General features: G+C 42.4%; 1 protein-coding gene across 1 annotated transcript; it reads left to right on the top strand.

Annotated features, from left to right (window-relative positions):
* acss1 (acyl-CoA synthetase short chain family member 1) lies at positions 1-25,626 on the top strand. The gene is made up of 14 exons (XM_038960446.1): positions 1-484; positions 766-862; positions 2,375-2,574; positions 4,320-4,495; positions 4,969-5,121; positions 5,983-6,130; positions 7,008-7,145; positions 7,620-7,712; positions 8,655-8,767; positions 16,448-16,574; positions 23,005-23,132; positions 23,298-23,361; positions 23,875-23,996; positions 24,338-25,626. The coding sequence occupies exons 1-14, from the start codon at positions 124-126 to the stop codon at positions 24,515-24,517; spliced, it is 2,100 nt and encodes a 699-aa protein (XP_038816374.1). The 5' UTR covers positions 1-123; the 3' UTR covers positions 24,518-25,626.
* The last annotated feature ends 1,354 nt before the right edge of the window (positions 25,627-26,980 follow it).

Genomic DNA, 26,980 nt, shown 5'->3' with positions numbered 1-26,980 from the left:
CTGAACTTCACATAATACATTTTCATCAACGACTTGTTCCCACCCTTTCTGTACCACCCAAGGAAACTCGAAAGAAAAGGATCCGGCTCTGGTCAAGTTCTGCGTGCAGCAGGGGAGCAGAATATGGCTGCACATAAAAACGGGAGTTTGATACATATAATAAATAGAGCCAGTGTATACTTCAAAAACGGCAGCTACCGAAAGAGAATTTTATTGACCTCTCTGAAACCTGTTCAGTGTCAGAGGCGAACAGTCTCCAGCATCGGCGATAGGAACACGAACTTGACACCGCACTTGAGCTCAAATCTCGCTGGATGGTCATACAAGGAGTTATACGAATTGTCTGTGAAAGATCCGGAAACATTTTGGGGATCAATTGCTGAAGAGAGGCTTACATGGAATAAGCCATTCGATCAAGTGAGGGACTGCGAAATTACTAGTGGGAAAATCAATTGGTTTCTTGGGGGACAGTTGAACGTTTCTGGTAAGAATTGCCATCCCCTATTATTATTATTATTATTATTGGCTACACTGTAAATATTTACTACCCCATTGCATAACAGCATTTACTCAGTATTCTACATAGACTGGAAGTGCGTGCTCAAGCCTTATTTTCTTCTAGGATTAAGTTGATATTGTTTTTGTTTGTGTGGATCTTGTTCAGGTTTGCGAACTATGTTTAATGTACATTATGCTTACTGGACAGCCCCCGAATACTGGACAGTAAGTTACATTAGTTCATCCATTCATCCATTTAATTGGCAGTGAATTGTTTGGATGTGCATGTTGCCAAGCATCCTGACAGAGTCGCCCTGGTCTGGGAGAGGGATGAACCTGGGACGGAGGTAAAGATCACCTATAGGTAAGTTCATGCCTATGCAAGGACCTTCGACAGGGTGGGGGACTATTATAACGTAACGCTTATCTTGGAAAGCTTGAGATATGATGTAGATGAGAGTTATCGGAATGAACGTGTCCACGTCATTCAGCAGAGGAGCTGAAATCTATACTGATCTGTGCAACAGAGTAGGAGGTATAAAACCAACATACTTCACATTCCACACTGGTGTTAACCAGAGATGATTGCCTCCAGATGTAGGATCTTCATCTCAGCCAGTTTGCTACAGCATGAAAATAATCCTGCGGCAACAGGAAATGTGAATTTTCAACCTCAAATACACTACAGGTTGAAAATGTGCAGGACGTTTTCCTGCAACAGGGTAATCAAATTAAGATCCTACATCTGTATCCTGTAAAAACATAATCTTGTCCTCTGTCAAGTATCCATGTTAGGTTCAGTTTTTTTAGTTTATGCTATACTGTAAAGGGTAGGAGGAAACATGGCAGAGATTCAGCAGTAATATCTAAATATTTACAATATTCCAAATTGTTCTCTAGATATGCACAGTGAGATGTTCAGCTGTGCCAAAGAAGAACTGGATAAGAACCATGTTCTGGATATGCATGGATATATTGTTAACTTTAATGTTGTATAGTACATAAAGAGCATAACATTTAACCTTTATTGATACAAGGAATACCAATTGATACCAGAGTCTCTTTTTCAATGATGTCCTGTGTTACAACAATCAGCAAATCATGAAGGCTTAAATACTCCCATTACAATTTGCATTATGAATGAGACACCATATGTACTTTATTGTTGATGAGACTAAATCATAAGGAAGTGCTGTTGAAATTGCAAAATAATTTTTGGTTGGGTGTCACAGTTATGGTGTAAGGTGGTAGTGTGAGATTTCAAAATGAGGCCTTTCTGCAATAACGACTAAAGCTGCTTCCTGGATCAGAATGTAAACAGGAAGTTGTGGGGTGTCCAACTGAACATTCACTAGACATGAAACTGAAAGTGTACTGGAAGGTAATTTCAGTGCTCCCAAAAATTATTAATCAGAGTTATCCATTGTTCAGTGCCTCAAAGAAGCCTCAAAGTCACTAATATACATCTTCCTATATGGATTGCAAGGAGTAGGGATTCAAAGTAGTTCTCAAAGACTCTCATCTTACAACAAAATACTTATTCGGCTATCACCATAGGAGAACCCTTTTGGGTTCCATGTAGAACCCTCTGTGGAAAGGCTTCTAAATAGAACCCAAAAAGGTTCTACCTGGAACCAAATAGGTTCTACCGGGAACCAAAAATGGTTCTTCAAATCCTTCTCCTATGGAGACAGCCGAAGAACCCTTTTAGGTTCTAGATAGCACCTTTTTTTCCTAAGAGTGTACACTTCAGATAGTGTTTGATGGAATCAATACAGAATACATACCTTTAATAACTTACATACGCAACAATATTTGAGGTAACTGCTGCTCCAAGTAATAACTTCTGTCTGAACTTTATACAACTTTTCTAAAGGGAGCTACTTGAGACTACCTGCCGCCTAGCCAACACCCTGAAGAGGCATGGGGTCAACAAAGGTGACCGGGTGGCCATTTATATGCCAGTGTCGCCCATCGCCGTGGCTGCCATGCTTGCGTGCGCTCGTATCGGTGCTGTGCACACGGTGGTGTTTGCTGGGTTCAGCTCAGAGGCCCTGGCTGGGAGGATTCAAGATGGTGAGTGATACTGGGCCTGGACTCATGTTTGACTGAGATGAACTCTTTAGAAATGTTAGGTCACAATTTTTTATTTATTTTATTTCACCTTTATTTAACCAGGTAGGCCAGTTGAGAACAAGTTCTCATTTACAACTGCGACCTGGCCAAGATAAAGCAACGCAGTGTGACAAAAACAACAACACAGAGTTACACATAAACAAATGTACAGTCAATAACACAAAAGAAAAGAAAAATAGAAAAATCTATGTACAGTGGGTGCAAATGTAGAAGAGTAGGGAGGTAGGCAATAAATAGGCCCTAGAGGTCGAAAATAATTACAATATAGCATTAATACTGGAGTGAAGAATGCATTTCAAGGACGTTTGTGTTTTGTATACAGATGCTCCCTTTAAAGCCCAAACATGACATTTGAATGGTTGACTGAACACAAGGGAAGGGCACAAGGGAAGGGCACAAGGTCATTTCAATTGTGCATGCATGCAGCTATTCAAGTTAAAATAAAAATGAGAGATTTTCGATGTTGGTTTCTGTAATCATACAAAGCTGACATAATACTTAAGCTTTGCGCCTTTAAATAAAGCGTACTCATAGAGTTTACAGGAATTTCAGCTTTTCTATTCAAAGGCACAGGATAAATGTCTGATAGTTAAACAGGATATAGTTCCAATGGCCATGACCCCTAAAATGGCTTGAATGAATGGCTGCCAAGTTCTCAGCACTCCCAAGTGAGTCATTATGCATAGAGCAATGTCAGATTTTTAAAATTGAACATGCTCTTGGCCATTGTTTCTGGGATACACCAGTCATCAAGTTTCCTCCCCTTTTTCCCAACTTAACTCCAGTGAGAAACTAACCTGTTTTACTCAAACGCTCCTAACATCATGAGACTAGGCAAGGGTTGTTTAAATTCAAGCTGCATTTTGCGGTCAGACAGAAACCAGGCCAATTTAGAAAGATCAAACACAAGGCCAGCAGTTTAGGACACAAACTGAAGGATGAGACAGAAAACTAGGAGCAACATGTCATCTCAAACCTTTATAACATGTACAGTACAGTACTGAGTGTACAAAACATTAGGAACACCTGCTCTTTCCATGACATAAACTGACCAGGTGAATCCAGGTGAAAGCTATGATCCTTTATTGATGTCACTTGTTAAATCCACTTCATGAAGGGGAGGAGACAGGTTAAATAAGGACTTTTAAGCCTTGAGACATGGATTGTGTATGTGTGCCATTCAGAGGGTGAATGGGCAAGGCAAAAGATTTAAGTGCCTTTGAATGGGGTATGGTGGTAGGTGCCAGGCGCACCGGTTTGAGTGTGTCAAGAATTGCAGCACTGTTGTGTTTTTTTTTTACCTTAAACAGTTTCCTGTGTATATCAAGAATGGTCCACCACCCAAAGGACATCCAGCCAACTTGACACGACTGTGGGAAGCATTGGAGTCAACGTGGGCCAGCATCCCTGTAGAAAGCTTGTAGAGTCCATGTCCTGACGAATTGAGGCTGTTCTGAGGGCAAAATGGGGTGGAACTCAATATTTAGAAGGTGTTCCTAATGTTTTGTACACTCAGTGTATACCTCAAACAGAACCAACAGATAGCAATTAGGCCTATTGACATCTTGAAATTGTGATAAGCTGCTTGCATTTTCTCAAAGTACTTCATATTCTCAGTTAGACTGTGTAGGGATGTGTCCGCATGATCTCAGATCTCTCAGACTGTGTTCCCCATCTCCCTGCAGCCCAGTGTAAAGCTGTGATCACGTGTAACCAAGGTGTGAGGGGAGGCCGGTTCATAGACCTGAAACCTACAGTAGATGCTGCAGTGAAGAACTGCCCCACTGTCCAACATGTGTTTGTGGCCCAGAGGACCACTAACCCAACTCCCATGGGCAAACTAGACATCCCATTGGAGGAGGTAAAACTTGTTCTTCATACTTTTTATTGTGTCATGGAGAAGGTAATAATGAGTCTGAGTAGCGGGACAAGCCAGTGGCAGTCCTGTAACGGGATCAGTTTGCATTGCAGCCAAGCTCTGCTCACAGATGAAGTGGTGAACTGAAAGAACCGTTTTGCGATGTTATCTGTCATTTTAATATCTGTTATGAAAGATCTATTTATTTGTCTGTCATTTCATCTGCCATTGTCACTGACGAGATTAAACACCTTGAGGTGTTTTGTTTGTAAGAACAACCTGTGTACAGTACCATTGAACAAAGTACATAGACAGACCTACTATGAGAGTAGCGTGATGACATAGCACACATTTAACTTGAAGCAAATCAAGTGTAATTCCACTGCATTTAGCTGCATTTAGTAATTCCACTGCAAGAAACATTCATATCACCAAACCATATCTCCAGTCTCCCACTCTTTTCCTCTCTGTCTCAGGCGATGGCCAGTGAGTCTGCACAGTGTGCTCCAGAGCCTATGGGCAGTGAGGAGATGCTTTTTATGCTCCACACGTCAGGCAGTACAGGCAAGCCCAAGGGCATTGTCCACACACAGGCTGGCTATCTGCTCTATGCTGCACTGACTCACCAGGTATGTCTTCAGTTAACCCCTCTACGGAATACTTCTTACTTCAGAGAAGAAAATGCAGGTATGGTGCCTTCCTTAAAATGGTGATGTGGCAGAAAATATGCATTTGTTTAGCTGATAAATACAACCAACTATAAAAGGAGGAGGAAGGCCCAATTACTGTGTTGTCTGAGAATGTTTTGATGAGGGCTACAGAAAGGGGGCTACCGACAGGGCAGTTTGAACAATATAAATATTCTGCCACATGGTTTGGCATAGCTTAGATCAGAACAATGAATTCAGTGTTCCCCTTTTGTGAGAGAAGCCCCATTCCATATTCTGGGTCAAAATTAGCCCCATTTGACTGACAAATAAAAACATCTGTTTTCTCCCTGCTTTTCGATGCTGGTGAGCATGTTGTGCTTGGTGGGATTTACAGACACAAAGCTTACATGATGTTAGTGATAATAATAGAATGAAAACACAGCTATGAATCTGCACGAGATGTGCTGCTAATTTCTAAGTAGCTTACCAGCTCAGACTCAAACAGACGTTTGGCAATTGCTCGCACTGTCTCTTTTTGGCATGTTGGCTGTTTAGATTCAAATAACAGACAAAGCTGCTTTATATCTGTATCCCCCTGAAACAGACTGGGCCTCTTGGGACCATGCCAAAGAGAGACCTGTTGCTGTTGCCAGGCTGTTGAGCAGTTCTGCTCAGAGAACTATCAATGTGGCAGCCATGTTGTGTGGGAAAGCATGTATACGTTAGCCAGAATTAGTCAGAATTTCGCAATCTTGTAATTTTGATGATTTCATTGTCTGGAAAAGTACAGCATTGCTCAATGGACCTTGTCTCTAACCTTACGTGTTCTTGTTCTTGCAGTATGTCTTCGACTACCATCCGGGCGATGTGTTTGGCTGTGTGGCAGACATTGGCTGGGTGACTGGTCATAGCTATGTGGTGTATGGTCCTCTGTGTAATGGTGCCACCACTGTCCTCTTTGAGAGCACTCCTGTGTACCCAGACCCCGGTGAGCTATAACAGTACAAGTACAAGGGCTGCACCCTGACAATATCTGATTGACATGATCATCCACTATTAATCATTAAGATGTGTCTACAACTGTTACATTGAGACAGAGGATACTTTGGCAGGAGACTTTGACATCAAGCATTAAAGTTTGTCCTTTCTTTTCTGGTGCTTTTTACTCACTTGTTCTCTTTACCAGAGGCCATAGAGTTAGACAGGTCGTATCCACAGAGAGATAGCCAGGTGACTTGTTACCAGCTGGGTGGGTGTCACAGCTATTGGCAGTATTGGAATACTTATTCACTGGGCTAGGGGCAATAAGGGACAAAAATCATTATTGTTTTTGATTCTATTTTTATAGACAAGTTAGAAGTTCTATATTATCTATGCATGTGTTAAGACGTCCTGTTGCTATGTGTGCTAGAACTAATGTATAACTATTACCGTAATACGCAATATTTTTCTTTCTATAACACGCGGATAACTTGTATATGTAGTGTTTGGAACAACAAGAAAACCTTAGAAATGTGAATAAAGTGGATCACTGTAGTTGTAACTGGCTTCGCTGGCATTTCTCCAGTGTTGAGTGACTCATTAACTGTCTTGATGACAATTTTATTCTTTGCTTATTACCATGGCTTGTTGACTGAAGGAGTGCTTCAAAGTGTTATAAGTTAATTGTTAAGGTTTGCTGTAAACTTTGTAGTGATATGACATTGGCCAATGCCCTCTATAGCCTTGGCATAATAGGACATTTCCTGTTCTTGTTTCTGTGTCACTATTTAGTGGGTTATGGAAACAGGAAGGATATATTTTGCTGATATTTGCGTGCGTGTGTATTCCTTTACCATAATGACCATGTGTCTTTGTTCCCTCAGGGCGATACTGGGAAACAGTTGAGCGACTGGGCATTAACCAGTTCTACGGTGCTCCCACTGCCATCAGGCTGCTGCTGAAATATGAGGAGAGCTGGGTAAAAAAGTATGACAGGTCCTCCCTCAAGACCCTCGGCTCTGGTGAGAGACTAGATCAGTGCCCCCTGCATAATAATTTGCCAATGAGCACACAGTTGATCCTACCAGATTAATTAAATAACTGATCAACTGTTCTGTGTGCAATTGAGTTGCATAGCTGCAACTCAATTACAAATTCAAAGTCAGTGGCTTTGCGCATTATGGAAACTTGACTTGATTCCAGTGATTCCTGTCAGTGTTACAATGACCTTAATAAACAATTCATTTTCAGAGTTCTTGGCTATAGCTATCATCACATTCATAGGCCAACATTATCATAAGTCATATCAGTTCAAAGCATTTCGTATCTTTATTATTATTGTCTTATTACTGAAATACTCTATCAGTAAAAAGGTAGCCCATTATCTAAATAATACAGAATGTTTATGCCTAGAGTACATTTCACAATATCTTAAACTAGCTCTGAGTGTGCCCAGAGCTGGGTGTACTGTATTGAATGTACCTGTCTTCTTGCAGTGGGGGAGCCTATCAATCACGAGGCATGGGAGTGGTTCTACAACGTGGTGGGAGATGGAAGATGCCCCCTAGTGGATACATGGTGGCAGACAGGTAACATCAGGGCGGCTGAATGTCTTGGCCAAGGTTGTCTGATGTGGTAAATGCTTCAACTTTAAATTGCCTTAGCTTAATTGTGCGTTATAAAATCTCCTCAGTCTTTTAAAGAGTCTAACATTTTTTATTGCACTACCATGTAGGACATCATAATACACTACATTACATGAAACAAAGGGCTTATCAAAGGCATATAAAATCAGGTCAAGTTATGTTTGTAAGAAGGAGGAGACAATCATGACTTGAAAAGCAAGCTTATTTTGTGCATCAAATGAATGCTAACGCCTGTGCTCTGATGTTGCATGCTGGTGGAGGAGAAAGCTCTGCCTCTAAGGCGCATCTTGATTTGTTATGGTGGTTTCTGTGCTGATCTAGACAATAAGTCTGTCTGATACTCTGTTTATTGGTGGCTTAACCCTAATTTGCGATTAGCACAAGGTACATCTGCACTGAAAATGAATTAAAATAATCCCTCCCTCACCCCCAACACACTTACCCCCTTCTCCCCCAACCGCCAGCGGGAGGAGGCTCTCCAGTGAGGGCCTGGCAGGAGTGAAGTGGGGAGGGTCATGACCTAATTCCTCAAAAATCACTTTCTGGGGTTTTCTCCATGGGCGTATGTGCTAAGTCTTTTGAGGGGGGCTGGAGAGTGGGGTTCTTCCAAAGGCTTAATATCAAAATGAAGTGTAATTTTCTTGTACAGTACTGCAATTCCTTTTTTATTAAGGTGATTATCACTTATTACTAATTTTCCATAGCCACAGGGGTTCAACCCTCACCCCTCTTCCCCATCAGCAAAACATAGACAATCTGTAGTACAGCCAGACTTAGGTCAAATGCAGTACATATCAACTACTCTCCAATATGTCAGCTGCACATCCCTTTAACCCTCCTTATTGCACTTCTCCATGCATCTCCTCTCTGTCCCTCTGTCCCCAGAGACGGGAGGTGTGTGTATTGCTCCAAGGCCAGCTGAAGAGGGTGCTGAAATTGTTCCGGCCATGGCCATGAGGCCCTTCTTTGGCATTCAGCCTGTTCTCATGGAGGAGAAGGTGATCTGTCTGTGCTGAATTCAAATCAATTCAACTCTCTTGCTTTTTCAGAATGAAATGGTCAATTTGTATTTTTTTTAAACAGATTTTACTTAAGAGAAAACTTAAGAGAAAAATATCAAATGTATTTCTTCTATGTTCATTATTAAGGCACAACCTTAAATGTTTTACCTTCCATTTTTGTGAATCAAGTCCTTGTGAAATGTAGTCAGTTGTATTACCGCATTCTCCTCTGACGGCATTCTGGGACTTTGGACTCTCGTTCTTCAGAAGCCATAAAAAGTATAACAATTCAAGCTGGACCATGTCCAACTGCTCCAAGGAAATTCCACTCTTCCCCTCCTCAACTGTGTGACCTCGTTCTCCGTTCAAAAGTTGAAAACAGGTTAACAATCACAAGGCCCGCGGGCGGAATACCAGGGTGCATTCTCAAAGAATGCACAGACCAGCTGGCTAGTGTCTTCACAGACATTTTCAACCGTTACTTGTCCCAGTCTGTAATCACAACATGTTTCAAGCTGACCACCCTCGTCCCGGTTCCCAAGAGCTCCAAGGTAACCTGCCTAAATGACTACCACCCTGTAGCACTCAGATCTGTAATTATGAAGTGCTTTGAAGGCTGGTCATGACACACATCAACACCATCATCCCAGACACCCTAGACCCACTCCAATTTGCATACTGCCCCAACAGATCCATAGATGACACAATCTCAATTGCACTTCTCACTGCCCTCTCCCACCTGGACAAGAGGGGAAATAACAATGGGAGACTGCTGTTCATAGACTACAGCTCAGAGTTCAATACCATAGTTCCCTCCAAGCTCATCACCAAGCTAGGGACCCTGGGACTGAACCCCTCCCTCTGCTACTGGATCCTATACTTCCTGGCGGGTCAGCCTCAGGTGATGAAGGTAGGCATCAACACCATCGCCACACTGACCATAAACACGGGGGCCCTCAGGGGTGTGTGCTTAGTTCCATCTTGTACTCCCTGTTCACCCATGACTGCGTGGCCACGCATGACTCCAACACCATTATCAATCAAGTTTGCTGATGACATGACGGTGGAGTCCTGATCACCAAAGGCGATGAGTCAGCCTACAGGGAGGTCAGAGACTTAGCGGTGTGGTGCGAGGACGACAACCTCTCCCTCAATGTCAGTAAGACCAAGGAGCTGACCGTGGACTATAGTACAAAGAGGGGAAAGCACGCCCCCATCCATATTGACAGAGCTGTTGTGGAGCAGGTCGAGAGCTTCAAGTTCATTGGCGTACACATCACTAAGGATGTGTACAAAAAGTACAAAAAAAAGTATGAATGTATGTACTTGTAAGTCGCTCTGGATAAGAGCGTCTGCTAAATGACTTAAATGTAAATGTAAGGACTTCACATGGTCCACACACACACGCACAGTTGTGAAAAAGGCATGGCAGCGCCTCTTCCCCCTCAAGAGGCTGAAAATATTTGGCATGGGTCCTCAAATCCTCCAAAAGTTCTATAGCTGCACTATCGAGAGCATCGTGACTGTCTGCATCACCGCTTGGTATGGCAAATGCACCGCCCTTGACCGCAAAGTGCCACAGAGGGTGGTAGGGACATCCCAGTACATCACCGGGGCCAAGCTCCATGACATCGAGGACCCCTATACCAGGCGGTGTCAGAGGAATCCCTGAAAAATTGCCAAAGACTCCAGCCACCCAAGTCATAGACTATTCATTCTGCTACCACTTCTACCCCCAAGCCATAAGACTGCTATAGCCAGACTTCTAAATAGTAAATTAAATGGTACCAGAACTATCTGCACTGACTCTATCTTGCACTGACCCTACGCACACCCAGTAGACTATATATACACACCATATATACACTCACTCACACACACTACCTTGACACTCCCACACATTCACATACACTACATACGCACACACACACACACACAACACAAACACACGTACACATTACACACACACGCACACTCACACACTTTTACATCATTTGCTGCTACTGCTCTGTTATGTATTTTACTCTTATTATTATTATCTACCGTGATGCCGAGTCACTTTACCCTGCCTTCATGTACATATCTACCTCATACCTCTTCACATTGACCTGGTATTGGTACTCCCTGTATATAGCTCTCCACATTGATCTGGTACTGGTACTCCCTGTATATAGCTCCACATTAATCTGGTACTGGTACTCCCTGTATATAGCTCCACATTGACCTGGTATTGTTACTCCCTGTATATAGCTCTACATTGACCTGGTATTGTTACTCCCTGTATATAGCTCTACATTGACCTGGTATTGGTACTCCCTGTATATAGCTCTACATTGACCTGGTATTGGTACTCCCTGTATATAGCTCTACATTGACCTGGTATTGTTACTCCCTGTATATAGCTCTACATTGATCTGGTATTGGTACTCCCTGTATATAGCTCTACATTGACCTGGTATTGTTGTTACTCCCTGTATATAGCTCTACATTGACCTGGTATTGGTACTCCCTGTATATAGCTCTACATTGACCTGGTATTGTTGTTACTCCCTGTATATAGCTCTACATTGACCTGGTATTGGTACTCCCTGTATATAGCTCTACATTGACCTGGTATTGGTACTCCCTGTATATAGCTCTACATTGACCTGGTATTGGTACTCCCTGTATATAGCTCCACATTGATCTGGTATTGTTGTTACTCCCTGTATATAGCTCTACATTGACCTGGTATTGTTGTTACTCCCTGTATATAGCTCCACATTGATCTGGTATTGGTACTCCCTGTATATAGCTCTACATTGACCTGGTATTGGTACTCCCTGTATATAGCTCTACATTGACCTGGTATTGGTGCTCCCTGTATATAGCTCTACATTGACCTGGTATTGTTACTCCCTGTATATAGCTCTACATTGACCTGGTATTGGTACTCCCTGTATATAGCTCTACATTGACCTGGTATTGGTACTCCCTGTATATAGCTCTACATTGACCTGGTATTGTTACTCCCTGTATATAGCTCTACATTGACCTGGTATTGGTGCTCCCTGTATATAGCTCTACATTGACCTGGTATTGTTACTCCCTGTATATAGCTCTACATTGACCTGGTATTGGTACTCCCTGTATATAGCTCTACATTGACCTGGTATTGGTACTCCCTGTATATAGCTCTACATTGACCTGGTATTGGTGCTCCCTGTATATAGCTCTACATTGACCTGGTATTGGTACTCCCTGTATATAGCTCTACATTGACCTGGTATTGTTGTTACTCCCTGTATATAGCTCTACATTGATCTGGTATTGGTACTCCCTGTATATAGCTCTACATTGACCTGGTATTGTTACTCCCTGTATATAGCTCTACATTGACCTGGTATTGGTACTCCCTGTATATAGCTCTACATTGACCTGGTATTGGTACTCCCTGTATATAGCTCTACATTGACCTGGTATTGGTACTCCCTGTATATAGCTCTACATTGACCTGGTATTGGTACTCCCTGTATATAGCTCTACATTGACCTGGTATTGGTACTCCCTGTATATAGCTCTACATTGACCTGGTATTGGTACTCCCTGTATATAGCTCTACATTGACCTGGTATTGGTACTCCCTGTATATAGCTCTACATTGACCTGGTATTGGTACTCCCTGTATATAGCTCTACATTGACCTGGTATTGGTACTCCCTGTATATAGCTCTACATTGACCTGGTATTGTTACTCCCTGTATATAGCTCTACATTGACCTGGTATTGGTACTCCCTGTATATAGCTCCACATTGATCTGGTATTGTTGTTACTCCCTGTATATAGCTCCACATTGATCTGGTATTGTTGTTACTCCCTGTATATAGCTCTACATTGACCTGGTATTGGTACTCCCTGTATATAGCTCTACATTGACCTGGTATTGTTACTCCCTGTATATAGCTCTACATTGACCTGGTATTGGTACTCCCTGTATATAGCTCCACATTGACCTGGTATTGGTACTCCCTGTATATAGCTCCACATTGATCTGGTATTGTTGTTACTCCCTGTATATAGCTCTACATTGACCTGGTATTGGTACTCCCTGTATATAGCTCTACATTGACCTGGTATTGGTACTCCCTGTATATAGCTCTACATTGACCTGGTATTGGTACTCCCTGTATATAGCTCTACATTGACCTGGTATTGGTACTCCCTGTATATAGCTCTACATTGACCTGGTATTGTTACTCCCTGTATATAGCTCTACATTGACCTGGTATTGGTACTCCCTGTATATAGCTCTACATTGACCTGGTATTGTTGTTACTCCCTGTATATAGCTCTACATTGACCTGGTATTGTTGTTACTCCCTGTATATAGCTCTACATTGACCTGGTATTGTTGTTACTCCCTGTATATAGCTCTACATTGACCTGGTATTGGTACTCCCTGTATATAGCTCTACATTGACCTGGTATTGGTACTCCCTGTATATAGCTCTACATTGACCTGGTATTGTTGTTACTCCCTGTATATAGCTCCACATTGATCTGGTATTGGTACTCCCTGTATATAGCTCTACATTGACCTGGTATTGGTACTCCCTGTATATAGCTCTACATTGACCTGGTATTGGTGCTCCCTGTATATAGCTCTACATTGACCTGGTATTGTTACTCCCTGTATATAGCTCTACATTGACCTGGTATTGGTACTCCCTGTATATAGCTCTACATTGACCTGGTATTGGTACTCCCTGTATATAGCTCTACATTGACCTGGTATTGTTGTTACTCCCTGTATATAGCTCTACATTGACCTGGTATTGGTACTCCCTGTATATAGCTCTACATTGATCTGGTATTGTTGTTACTCCCTGTATATAGCTCTACATTGACCTGGTATTGGTACTCCCTGTATATAGCTCTACATTGACCTGGTATTGGTACTCCCTGTATATAGCTCTACATTGACCTGGTATTGGTACTCCCTGTATATAGCTCTACATTGACCTGGTATTGGTGCTCCCTGTATATAGCTCTACATTGACCTGGTATTGGTACTCCCTGTATATAGCTCCACATTGATCTGGTATTGGTACTCCCTGTATATAGCTCTACATTGACCTGGTATTGGTACTCCCTGTATATAGCTCTACATTGACCTGGTATTGGTACTCCCTGTATATAGCTCTACATTGACCTGGTATTGGTACTCCCTGTATATAGCTTTACATTGACCTGGTATTGGTACTCCCTGTATATAGCTCTACATTGACCTGGTATTGTTACTCCCTGTATATAGCTCTACATTGACCTGGTATTGGTACTCCCTGTATATAGCTCTACATTGACCTGGTATTGTTACTCCCTGTATATAGCTCTACATTGACCTGGTATTGTTGTTACTCCCTGTATATAGCTCTACATTGACCTGGTATTGGTACTCCCTGTATATAGCTCTACATTGACCTGGTATTGTTACTCCCTGTATATAGCTCTACATTGACCTGGTATTGTTGTTACTCCCTGTATATAGCTCTACATTGACCTGGTATTGTTGTTACTCCCTGTATATAGCTCTACATTGACCTGGTATTGTTGTTACTCCCTGTATATAGCTCCACATTGATCTGGTATTGGTACTCCCTGTATATAGCTCTACATTGACCTGGTATTGGTACTCCCTGTATATAGCTCTACATTGACCTGGTATTGGTGCTCCCTGTATATAGCTCTACATTGACCTGGTATTGTTACTCCCTGTATATAGCTCTACATTGACCTGGTATTGGTACTCCCTGTATATAGCTCTACATTGACCTGGTATTGGTACTCCCTGTATATAGCTCTACATTGACCTGGTATTGTTACTCCCTGTATATAGCTCTACATTGACCTGGTATTGTTACTCCCTGTATATAGCTCCACATTGACCTGGTATTGGTACTCCCTGTATATAGCTCCACATTGACCTGGTATTGGTACTCCCTGTATATAGCTCTACATTGACCTGGTATTGTTGTTACTCCCTGTATATAGCTCTACATTGACCTGGTATTGTTACTCCCTGTATATAGCTCTACATTGACCTGGTATTGTTGTTACTCCCTGTATATAGCTCTACATTGATCTGGTATTGGTACTCCCTGTATATAGCTCTACATTGACCTGGTATTGTTGTTACTCCCTGTATATAGCTCTACATTGACCTGGTATTGGTACTCCCTGTATATAGCTCTACATTGACCTGGTATTGTTACTCCCTGTATATAGCTCTACATTGACCTGGTATTGGTACTCCCTGTATATAGCTCTACATTGACCTGGTATTGGTACTCCCTGTATATAGCTCTACATTGACCTGGTATTGGTACTCCCTGTATATAGCTCCACATTGACCTGTTATTGGTACTCCCTGTATATAGCTCTACATTGACCTGGTATTGGTACTCCCTGTATATAGCTCTACATTGACCTGGTATTGTTACTCCCTGTATATAGCTCTACATTGACCTGGTATTGGTGCTCCCTGTATATAGCTCTACATTGACCTGGTATTGGTACTCCCTGTATATAGCTCCACATTGATCTGGTATTGGTACTCCCTGTATATAGCTCTACATTGACCTGGTATTGGTACTCCCTGTATATAGCTCTACATTGACCTGGTATTAGTACTCCCTGTATATAGCTCTACATTGACCTGGTATTGGTACTCCCTGTATATAGCTCTACATTGACCTGGTATTGGTACTCCCTGTATATAGCTCTACATTGACCTGGTATTGGTACTCCCTGTATATAGCTCTACATTGACCTGGTACTGGTACTCCCTGTATATAGCTCCATTCTAGTGCATTTTATTACTATTTAATTTGTATCATTATTTTAAAACTCTGCCTCGTTGGGAAGGGCTCGTAAGCAAGCATTTCACGGTAAACACCAGTTGTGTTTGGCGCATGTGACAAATAAAATTAGATTTTGATTTGAACTGGTATTTTAAAGCACTAAGTACTGTACGTTAGACGCTAATTGTGGGACAGTGAAATGATGAAAAGGCAGTGTGTATCTGGGGATCTCTCTGGAGCTGTTGTTACCCCCCCCCCCCCCCCCTCAGTATTACATGTGGAGCCTCTAGTTAGTCCCAGTCTGTTCAGCTTTAGAACAGAGAGACTTAAGGACAGAGATATCTTTCAGTCCAGAAATCCCTCAAGCTTGAACCAACGTGTCCCTGTGGTAGATGGGTCACACCCGCCTTACTGCCTTTCACATTGCAATTAAAACTAACCAGCATATGCTTCCCTTTCCTTGATTAACATATTTACAGGGCTTTGTTGGAGTGGTAACGTGACCTCGAAACTTAATTTCCCCTCTCCGTGTCTTTTACTAGTAATTTCAGTAAACAGTAAATCTACACGCAGTACTGTATGACCTGCATGCACTGAATTTCTATGTATTGTTGTTAGCTATGTGTTTTACTGTAGAGGTTGATCTTTATGAACAGACACATTCTTATTGTTATTATTGTTGTGACATGCTTGCTGCATGATTTTTTTCTAAATGCACTTGTAATGTTTTGTGTTTACATTCTATACTGATTAGTTTTATTAATTCCAATGTTTTAATGTGAGAGAACCTAATAAGTTATTAAAATGTTTGATTCATTTTCCTTTTATCACCAACAGGGTAAGCCTATATCAGGAAATGATGTCAGTGGAGCCCTTTGTATTGGCCAACCATGGCCTGGAATGGCCCGGACCATCTTTGGGGACCACAAGAGATTTGTGGATGCATACTTCAAACCATATCCTGGTGAGTTGGCCTAATTCCGTTTCCCTGTAAGCTCCTCTCTATTTTTTTTATTTCACCTTTATTTAACCAGGTAGGCCAGTTGAGAACAAGTTCTCATTTACAACTGTGACTTGGTCAAGATAAAGCAAATCAGTGTGACGAAAACAACAACACAGAGTTACACATAAACAAACGTACAGTCAATAACACAAAAGAAAATAAAAATAGAAAAATCTATGTACAGTGGGTGCAAATGTAGAAGAGTAGGGAGGTAGGCAATAAATAGGCCCTAGAAGCGAAAATAATTACAATTTAGCATTTATACTGGAGTGATAGATGTGCAGATGATGATGTGCAAGTAGAGATACTGGGGTGCAAAATAGCAAGAGTGTAAGTAATAATTTGGGGATGAGGTAGTTGGGTGTGCTATTTACAGATTGGCTGTGTACAGGTACAGTGATCAGTAAGCTGCTCAGACAGCTGATGCTTAAAGTTAGGGAGGGAGATATAAGACTCCAGCTCCAGCTTCAGAGATTTTTGCAATTCGTTCCAGTAATTGGCAGCAGAGAACTGGAAGGAAAGGCAGCCGAAGGAAGTGTTGGCCCCGGGGACGACCAGTGCAATATACCTGCTGGAGCACGTGCTACGGGTGGGTGTTGCTATGGTGACCAGTGAGCTAAGGTGGGGCTTTACCTAGCAAAGACTTATAGATGACCTGGAGCCAGTGGGTTTGGCGACAGATATGTAGTGAGGGCCAGCCAAGAGAGCATACAGGTTGCAGTGGTGGTATATGGGGCTTTGATGACAAAACAGATGTGATAGACTACATCCAGTTTGCTGAGTAGAGTGTTGGGGGCTATTTTGTAAATGACATCACCGAAGTCAAGGATCGGTAGGATAGTCAGTTTTACGAGGGTATGTTTGGTGGCATGAGTGAAGGAGGCTTTGTTGCAAAATAGGAAGCCGATTCTAGATTTAATTTTGGATTGGGGATGCTTAATGTGAGTCTGGAAAGAGAGTTTACAGCCTAACCAGACACCTAGGTATTTGTAGTTGTCCACATATTCTAGGTCAGAACCGTCCAGAGTAGTGATGCTGGACGGGCGGCAGGGTGCAGGCAGCAATCGGTTGAAGAGCATGCATTTAGTTTTACTAGCATTTAAAAGCAGTTGGAGGCCACGGAATGAGTGTTGTATGGCATTGAAGCTCGTTTGGAGGTTTGTTAGCACAGTGTCCAAAGAAGGGCCAGATGTATACAGAATGGTGTCATCTGCGTAGAGGTGGATCGGAGAATCACCAGCAGCAAGAGCGACATCATTGTAATATACAGAGAAAAGAGTCGGCCCGAGAATTGAACCCTGTGGCACCCCTATAGAGACTGCCAGAGGTCCAGACAACAGGCCCTCTGATTTGACACACTGAACTTTATCTGAGAAGTAGTTGGTGAACCAGGCGAGGCAGTCATTTGAGATGCCAAGGCTATTGAGTCTGCCGATAAGAATGTGGTGATTGACTGAGTCGAAAGCCTTGGCCAGGTCGATGAAGATGGCTGCACAGTACTGTCTTTTATCGATGGCGGTTATGATATCGTTTAGGACCTTGAGCGTGGCTGAGGTGCACCCATGACCAGCTCGGAAACCAGATTGCATAGTGGAGAAGGTACGGTGGGATTCGAAATGGTCGGTGATCTGTTTACTAACTTGGCTTTCAAAGATTTTAGAAAGGCAGGGCAGGATGGATTTAGGTCTATAGCAGTTTGGGTCTAGAGTGTCTTCCCCTTTGAAGAGGGGGATGACCGCAGCACCTTTCCAATCTTTGGGGATCTCAGACGATACGAAAGAGAGGTTGAATAGGCTAGTAATAGGGGTTGCAACAATTTTGGCAGATAATTTTAGAAAGAGAGGGTCCAGATTGTCTGCCGATAAGAATGTGGTGATTGACTGAGTCGAAAGCCTTGGCCAGGTCGATGAAGATGGCTGCACAGTACTGTCTTTTATCGATGGCGGTTATGATATCGTTTAGGACCTTGAGCGTGGCTGAGGTGCACCCATGACCAGCTCGGAAACCAGATTGCATAGTGGAGAAGGTACGGTGGGATTCGAAATGGTCGGTGATCTGTTTACTAACTTGGCTTTCAAAGATTTTAGAAAGGCAGGGCAGGATGGATTTAGGTCTATAGCAGTTTGGGTCTAGAGTGTCTTCCCCTTTGAAGAGGGGGATGACCGCAGCACCTTTCCAATCTTTGGGGATCTCAGACGATACGAAAGAGAGGTTGAATAGGCTAGTAATAGGGGTTGCAACAATTTTGGCAGATAATTTTAGAAAGAGAGGGTCCAGATTGTCTCGCCCAGCTGATTTGTAGGGATCCAGACTTTGCAGTTCTTTTAGAACATCAGCTGTCTGGATTTGGGTGAAGGAGAAGCGGGGGGTGGGGGGTGGGGGGTTGGGCAAGTTGCTGCAGGGTGTGCTGAGATGTTGGGTAGGGGTAGCCAGGTGGAAAGCATGGCCAGCCATGGAAAAATGCTTATTGAAATGATTATGATTATTGTAGATTTATCGGTGGTGACGGTGTTTCCTATCCTCAGTGCAGTGGGCAGCTGGGAGGAGGTGCTCTTATTCTCCATGGACTGTACAGTGTCCCAAAACTTTTTGGAATTAGTGCTACAGGAAGCAAATCTCTGTTTGAAAAAGCTAGCCTTAGTTTTCCTAACTGACTGAGTATATTGGTTCCTGACTTCCCTGAAAAGTTGCATACCACGTGGGCTACTCGATGCTAATGCAGAACGCCACAGGATGTTTTTGTGCTGGTCCAGGGCAGTCAAGTCTGGGGTGAACCAAGGGCTATATCTGTTCTTAGTTCTACATTTTTTGAATGGGGCATGCTTATTTAAGATGGAGAGAAAAGCACTTTTGAAGAGCAACCAGGCATCCTCTACTGACAGGATGAGGTTAATATCCTTCCAGGATACCCGGGCCAGGTCGATTAGAAAGGCCTGCTCGCTGAAGTGTTTCAGGGAGCGTTTGACAGTGATGAGGGGTGGTCGTTTGACCGCGGACCCAGTACGCACACAAGCAATGAGGCAGTGATCGCTGAGATCCTGGTTGAAGACAGGAGAGGTGTATTTAGAGGGCAGGTTGGTCAGGATGATATCTAAGAGGGTGCCCATGGTTACGGATTTAGGGTTGTACCTGGTAGGTTCCTTGATGATTTGTGTGAGATTGAGGGCATCTAGCTTAGATTGTAGAACGGCCGGGGTGTTAAGCATGTCCCAGTTTAGGTCACCTAACAGTACGAACTCTGAAGACAGATGGGGGGCGATCAATTCACATATGGTGTCCAGGGCACAACTGGAGCAGAGGGGGGTCTATAACAAGCAGCAACGGTGAGAGACTTGTTTCTGGAAAGGTGGATTTTTAAAAGTAGCTCGAATTGTTTGGGCACAGACCTGGATAGTATGACAGAACTCTGCAGGCTATCTCTGCAGTATATTGCAACTTCGCCCCCTTTGGCAGTTCTATCTTGTCGGAAAATGTTATAGTTAGCGATGGAAATTTCTGGATTTTTGGTGACCTTCTTAAGCCTGGATTCAGACACGGCTAGGACATCCGGGTTTTCGGAGTGTGCCAAAGCAGTGAATAAAACAAACGTAGGGAGGAGGCTTCTAATGTTAACATGCATGAAACCAATGCTTTTAACGTTACAGAAGTCTATAGCTATAGAAAATAGTTTTCGTTTTTTTTCATAGTGAAATCAATATGAAAATGGTAGATAGCAATCTACAGTGGCAAAGAGGAGGTGAGGGCCCTGGTGGAGTGGTGCTAGGAAAATAACCTCTCCCTCAACGTCAACATAACTAAGGAGATGATCGTGGATTTCAGGAGACAGCAGAGAGAGCACGACCCCATCCACATTGACGGGGCAGCAGTTGAGAGGGTGAAAATTGTCAAGTTCCTCGGTGTGCACATCATTGACAACCTGAAATGGTAAATTTCACACAGACAGTTTGGTGAAGAAGGCGCAACAGCGCCTCTTCAACCTCAGGAGGCTGAAGAAATTTGGCTTGGCACCCCAAGACCCTCACAATATTTTACAGATGCACCATTGAGAGCATCATGTCGGGCTGTATAACCGCCTGGTACGGCAATTGCACCGTCCGCAACCGCAGGGATCTCCAGAGGGGGGTGCGGTCAGCCCAACACATCACTGAGGGGAACACTGCCTGCCCTCCAGGACATCTACAGCACCCGGTGTCACAGGAAGGCCAAAAAGATCATCAAAAACCTCAGCCACCCGAGCCACTACCTGTTCACCCAGCCACCATTTAAAATGCGGAGACAGTACAGGTGCATCAAAGCTGGGACCGAGAGACTGAAAAACAGCTTCTATCTCCAGGCCATCAGACTGTTAAATAGTCACCACTAGCCAGCTACCACCCGGTACTCTACCCTACACCTCAAGGTCATTGAACACTGGTCACTTTAATAATGTTCACATACTGTTTTACCCACTTCATATGTAAACTCAGCAAAAAAAGAAACGTCCTCTCACTGTCAACTGCGTTAATTTTCAGCAAACTTAACATGTGTAAATATTTGTATGAACATAACAAGATTCAACAACTGAGACATAAACTGAACAAGTTCCACAGACATGTGACTAACAGAAATGGAATAATATGTCCCTGAACAAAGGGGGGGGGGGGGGGGGGGGGGGGTAAAAATCAACAGTAACAGTCAGTATCTGGAGTGGCCACTAGCTGCATTAAGTACTGCAGTGCATCTCCCCGTCGTGGACTGCACCAGATTTGCCAGTTCTTGCTGTGAGATGTTACCCCACTCTTCCACCAAGGCACCTGCAAGTTCCAGGACATTTCTGTGGGGAATGGCCCTAGCCCTCACCCTCCAATCCAACAGGTCCCAGAGAAGCTCAATGGGATTGAGATCCGGGCTCTTCGCTGGCCATGGCAGAACACTGACATTCCTGTCTTGCAGGTTATCACACACAGAATGAGCAGTATGGCTGGTGGCATTGTCATGCTGGAGGGTCATGTCAGGATGAGCCTGCAGGAAGGGTACCACATGAGGGAGGAGGATGTCTTCCCTGTAACGCACAGTGTTGAGATTGCCTGCAATGACAATAAGCTCAGTCCAATGACGCTGTGACACAGCGCCCCAGACCATGACAGACCCTCCACCTCCAAATCGATCCCGCTCCAGAGTACAGGCCTCGGTGTAACGCTCATTCTTTCGACGATAAACGCTAATCCGACCATCACCCCATGTGAGAAAAAACCGCGACTCGTCAGTGAAGAGCACTTTTTGCCAGTCCTGTCTGGTCCAGCCAGCGATGGTGGGTTTATGCCAATAGGCGACGTTGTTGCCGGTGATGTCTGGTGAGGACCTGTCTTACAACAGGCCTACAAGCCCTCAGTCCAGCCTCTCTCAGCCTATTGCGGACAGTTTGAGCACTAATGGAGGGATTGTGCGTTACTGGTGTAACTCGGGCAGTTGTTGTTGTCATCCTGTACCTGTTGCGCAGGTGTGATGTTCGGATGTACCGATCCTGTGCAGGTGTTGTTACATGTGGTCTGCAACTGCGAGGACGATCAGCTGTCCGTCCTGTCTCCCTGTAGCGCTGTCTTAGGCGTCTCACAGTACGGACATTGCAATTTATTGCCCTGGCCACATCTGCAGTCCTCATACCTCCTTGCAGCATGCCTAAGGCACATTCACGCAGATGAGCAGGGACCCTGGGCATCTTTCTTTTGGTGTTTTCAGAGTCAGTAGAAAGGCCTCTTTAGAGTCCTAAGTTTTCATAACTGTGACCTTAATTGCCTACCGTCTGTAAGCTGTTAGTGTCTTAACGACCGTTCCACAGGTGCATGTTCATTAATTGTTGATAGTTCATTGAACAAGCATGGGAAACAGTGTTTAAACCTTTTACAATGAAGATCTGGATTTTTACGAATTATCTTTGAAAGACAGGGTCCTGAAAAAGGGACATTTCTTTTTTTGCTGAGTTTATATACTTTATTTTAGTCTAGGCTCATCCTATATAACTACTGCTTTACACACCTTTATTTATTTATTTATTTATTACTCAGTATATACAGTATATTTATATTTTGGATTCATTGTTAATTCTGATATTTCTTAATTCCTTTATTTAAATTTGTGTGTATTGTTTTGTATTGTTAGGTATTACTGCCCTGTTGGAGCTAGAAACATAAGCATTTCGCTGCACCTGCGAATAACATCTGCAAATATGTGTATGTGACCAATCAAATTTGATTTGGATTTGATTTGTGATAGCAGGGCTAAAAAATAATACCAGTATATTTGTCTAACATGGCAAACAGTGTTGACAATGTTATTTAGATAACGATTACTGAGAGACCTTAGGTCACTGTTTATTACCCAAGGGTGAGCTTTGGAGTTGATTCTATTCCAGGTCTTTACTTCACTGGGGATGGAGCATATCGGTCTAAAGAAGGCTACTATCAGATAACTGGGCGTATGGATGATGTTATCAACATTAGTGGCCACCGATTGGGTACTGCTGAAATTGAGGATGCCCTGGTAAGAACTAACACACCTAGCCTATTTGTTACATGAATGGCAGCTGTATGTTCAGTTGACTCACTAATAAAATCAATATCATGATTATGTGAAAGAGTCACTGTACTGTTGTTGTCAATGGGGATTTCTTATACATTTCTTGAATGGTTGTCTTCTGTCTTTTAGGATGAACACCCAGCCGTTCCTGAGACTGCGGTGATTGGTATTTCCCATGATATCAAAGGAGAGGGTAAGAATAAGAATATAGACATACAGTGCAAAACCTCTATCATCCCACATTAACACGCACAATACACATTTTTTACAGTATGTATGTGAATTGGATATTTCTGGAGCTTTGAAATGGCTTCTAAACCGTTGAATAACAGTACACCAGGAAATGGAAAGCTTCTTAGCTTTGAGTCAACTCTCTCCTTGAATCTAGCCACTGTTCCCCTTTAGTGGAATAGGCACTAGCCTTCAGGTGTGTCAATACTAGTGTAATATATGTGGTGTTCTTCATGAGATTAAACCAACCCACATACTAACCAAAAGAAGATCAAGATTGATAAAATGACATATGTATATATCTATGTACACTGAAATTACATATGTATATATCTATGTACACTGAAATGACATATGTGTACATCTATATGACTATCAAGTGCATTGAAGTTTATTTACAACTTGCAATTAATTCATAGTTATTGGCACATTCTATCAACGCTTTGTTGCATGTTTTCCTTCCCTTGTACAACAGTTCCCTTTGCCTTTGTGGTTTTGAAAGAAGACCCTTCCCTGAACCACACAGCAGTCGTTAAAGAGCTGAGAGACCTGGTGGCCACTAAGATAGCAAAGTATGCTGTCCCTGACCACTTTCTGGTGAGGATATTCATGCTGCTTGTGGTTACTAAACTGTGCATTTATGTTAGTATGCAAAACTGCTGTTGTTGAAGATCCTAGTATATGCCCTGAACCAGACAGCAGTCGTTAAAGATCTGAGAGGTCTGGGGCCACTAAGATAACAAACAAAGTATGCTGTCCCCGACCACTTTCTGGTGAGGACATTCACACTGTTTGTGGTTACTAAACTGTGCATTCCTGTTATTCAAGGCAGTATGTAAAATTGCTATTGTTGAAGATCCTATTATATGGAAATGGCATTTGTTTTAAACTAATAATAGATGGTTTCTTTCATCTATCTGTCGTTTGACCTCTTTCAGGTAGTGAAGAGACTTCCCAAGACACGCTCTGGGAAGATCATGAGGAGAATCCTGCGGAAGGTGGCTATGGAGCAGACAGGAGACCTGGGCGATGTGTCCACTCTGGATGACCCATCTGTTGTCTCAGAGATCATCAAGGCCTATGCTCAGTACAAGAGCCTGACATCTCAGAATAAATAATGAAGTAGGCTTTATCACTGCTAAGACGTTGTGTTGGCAACTTGGCACTGGTCACTTGAGTAACAGCTCACTTCACTCACTCCATTCTGAATTTTATACTGTGCTGAAGCTGAGTTAGTTTTATGACCACAGTCCTTCAGTTGTTCACTATGTATGGCTCATTTATATAAGACACAAGACACTCAAGATAGATACAGTCTGGGATGTATGTTTCCTGACCGTTGTTCAACCCATGTTAGTAGGCCAATGGACATTTTAAAATCAAAACACAACCTTCATTTATTTACCTGTTGTGATGCACGGATGTTCCAAACTCTGTTTTAGAAGAGACTGAGTTTATGAACAAAATTATCAGAACTACACTTGGTAGTCAATTTTGACGCTAGAATAACTGTTTCTTACTCATATAGATGCCACATATGCAGTTTTCAAAGGGATTCTTGCTTTTTAAAGGCAGTTCTCTTTAAAGCTGCAATATGCAAGTCTAAGAAGTGGTAGATCTGTTCTTTGTGCGCTATTTCTATGCTTCCCCTTCTTAAATTTCGTTTTTGGGTCTTTTAACTTTCAGTTTTGTACACCAGCTTCAAACAGCTGAAAATACAATATATTTTTTATGAAAAATATATTTCACAGGGGTTTGATGGTAAAATTACTCTACACTATACCTGCTTGTTTTGTCACATCAACTGAAATTAGGCGAACAATTAGAGTTTTAGCAACCAGGAAATGGCGAAGCGATTTCTGCATAGTACATCTTTTAAATAAGAAAAGGTGCTGTAATGAATTATGAATAATTCATCCAGAATAATGGTGTTTTATATATGTTATCTTTATAAAGGTCCCATTTAAACAAATGTTATGAAATAAAAATAAATTGCTCAAGGACGTGTTCACTTGATTGAAACATTTACTTGAGAATTAACTTTTTTTCCAGATTCATTCTTTATAATATCAATGCCATCTTGAAATTATAACAGAATTAATTGACTTTACGTTGTAAATTCTTACAAAAAATAAAGCAACTAACAAAAATGAGCACTGTTTTTTTGCCTTGTCAATTGCTGTTGTATATGTATCGCATATATACGGAATAAAATATCGAAGAACTATTTCGCAGTCTTTATTAGTGATTATATTAACTGACATAAACAATCCTTTTTGTTCAGCAATTCCATGACATTAAATGTTTTACAGTTACACATATGCAGTGGAGGAAACGACTTCTCCGCAACAAAACAACTCCAGTCCTTGCTGGTATAAATAAATATCTGCAATCTGCATGCCAACCATTTGATCTCAATCAGTTTCATGAAAATATACATTTAGATCTTCTTATTTAGTTATTTACAGTGTTGCGCGAATTTTTGAGCAGATAATGTAAACAAACTCTAGCATACGGGTGTTTTGTTTCAATCAATGGACGCATTTTGCGGAGTGGTGCGCGCTGTTGAGTTGTGGCCCCAGAGAAATGTGACAATTTGCACAATCATCATAAAACAGCCTTTCTTAAAGTAAAGTATGGGTCGCGGACCAGTTAATGGTGGATCGCGACGTGTCAGTGTAAATGTATAATTGTTTCATTAATTACAGGAATTGATTTGGCTAAGTGCATCTGTGCTCTCTGTTCAGGGCGCTTTCTGCTTAAGCAGCGGTCTCTGCTCAGTTTGGCAGCTGCGCGAGAGTGAGAGGGAGATGCCAGTGTGCTTCGCGGTTTACCGGATCTTTTTTTCTGCAGTTTTCTTGAAGATTACTCCGCGACACACACGATGCAGCGCTGTCGTTCAAGCGGCAGATTATGCGCTGTCAGCCACTGACTTGTCATTCCCACACCGCTGTCATCAAATAGATGCTAGCTACAAAACCAGACTGAGCTCAATTGTCATGGAACGCATATACAGCGACGAGTTTCTCTCTCTTTCATACACACTTATAACGAGGAGCGTCCACAATGTGTTTTGTGTGTGGAAGTGGTTAGTAATGAGTCTCGCATAACGAACAAATTAATAAAACATCCACAGCATGATTGTAAACCGAGGAAGTTATTTCAGAACAGGGCAGAATGCGTCAGGAAACAGTGCCTCGACAGTGGAAAAGTAAGTCAGCTAGCAAGGCATTGTTGTCATTTTATAGCAGGTGATGATAAGCAGAAATAAGGGAGTACTAACTCTCATAGTAGTAGATGTGAGTTTCTCTTTCAAACAATCCCCTGGCCTTGTACACAGCTAATAGCTAACATTCGCCAAAGCAAGCTAGCTACTGATAGTGCAACCCTAAGTAACAGTACAGATGAAGATGAAAAATAATCAGGCCTACAGTATATCTTACTATAGAAATTATTGTTGAAAACTAGTCTAGGCTGGAACTGTTGCTGTTAAAATACAATAATAATAACTGGAATAAACTGATTGAAGCAAGATGCTTTTTGAGGCAAACACACTCACACAGTTCTGGGTTGCTCATCTA

Source organism: Salvelinus namaycush, chromosome 22 (assembly GCF_016432855.1).
Source record: "Salvelinus namaycush isolate Seneca chromosome 22, SaNama_1.0, whole genome shotgun sequence".
Lineage (NCBI taxonomy): Eukaryota > Metazoa > Chordata > Actinopteri > Salmoniformes > Salmonidae > Salvelinus > Salvelinus namaycush.
This window is presented reverse-complemented; position numbering and strand designations above follow the sequence as displayed.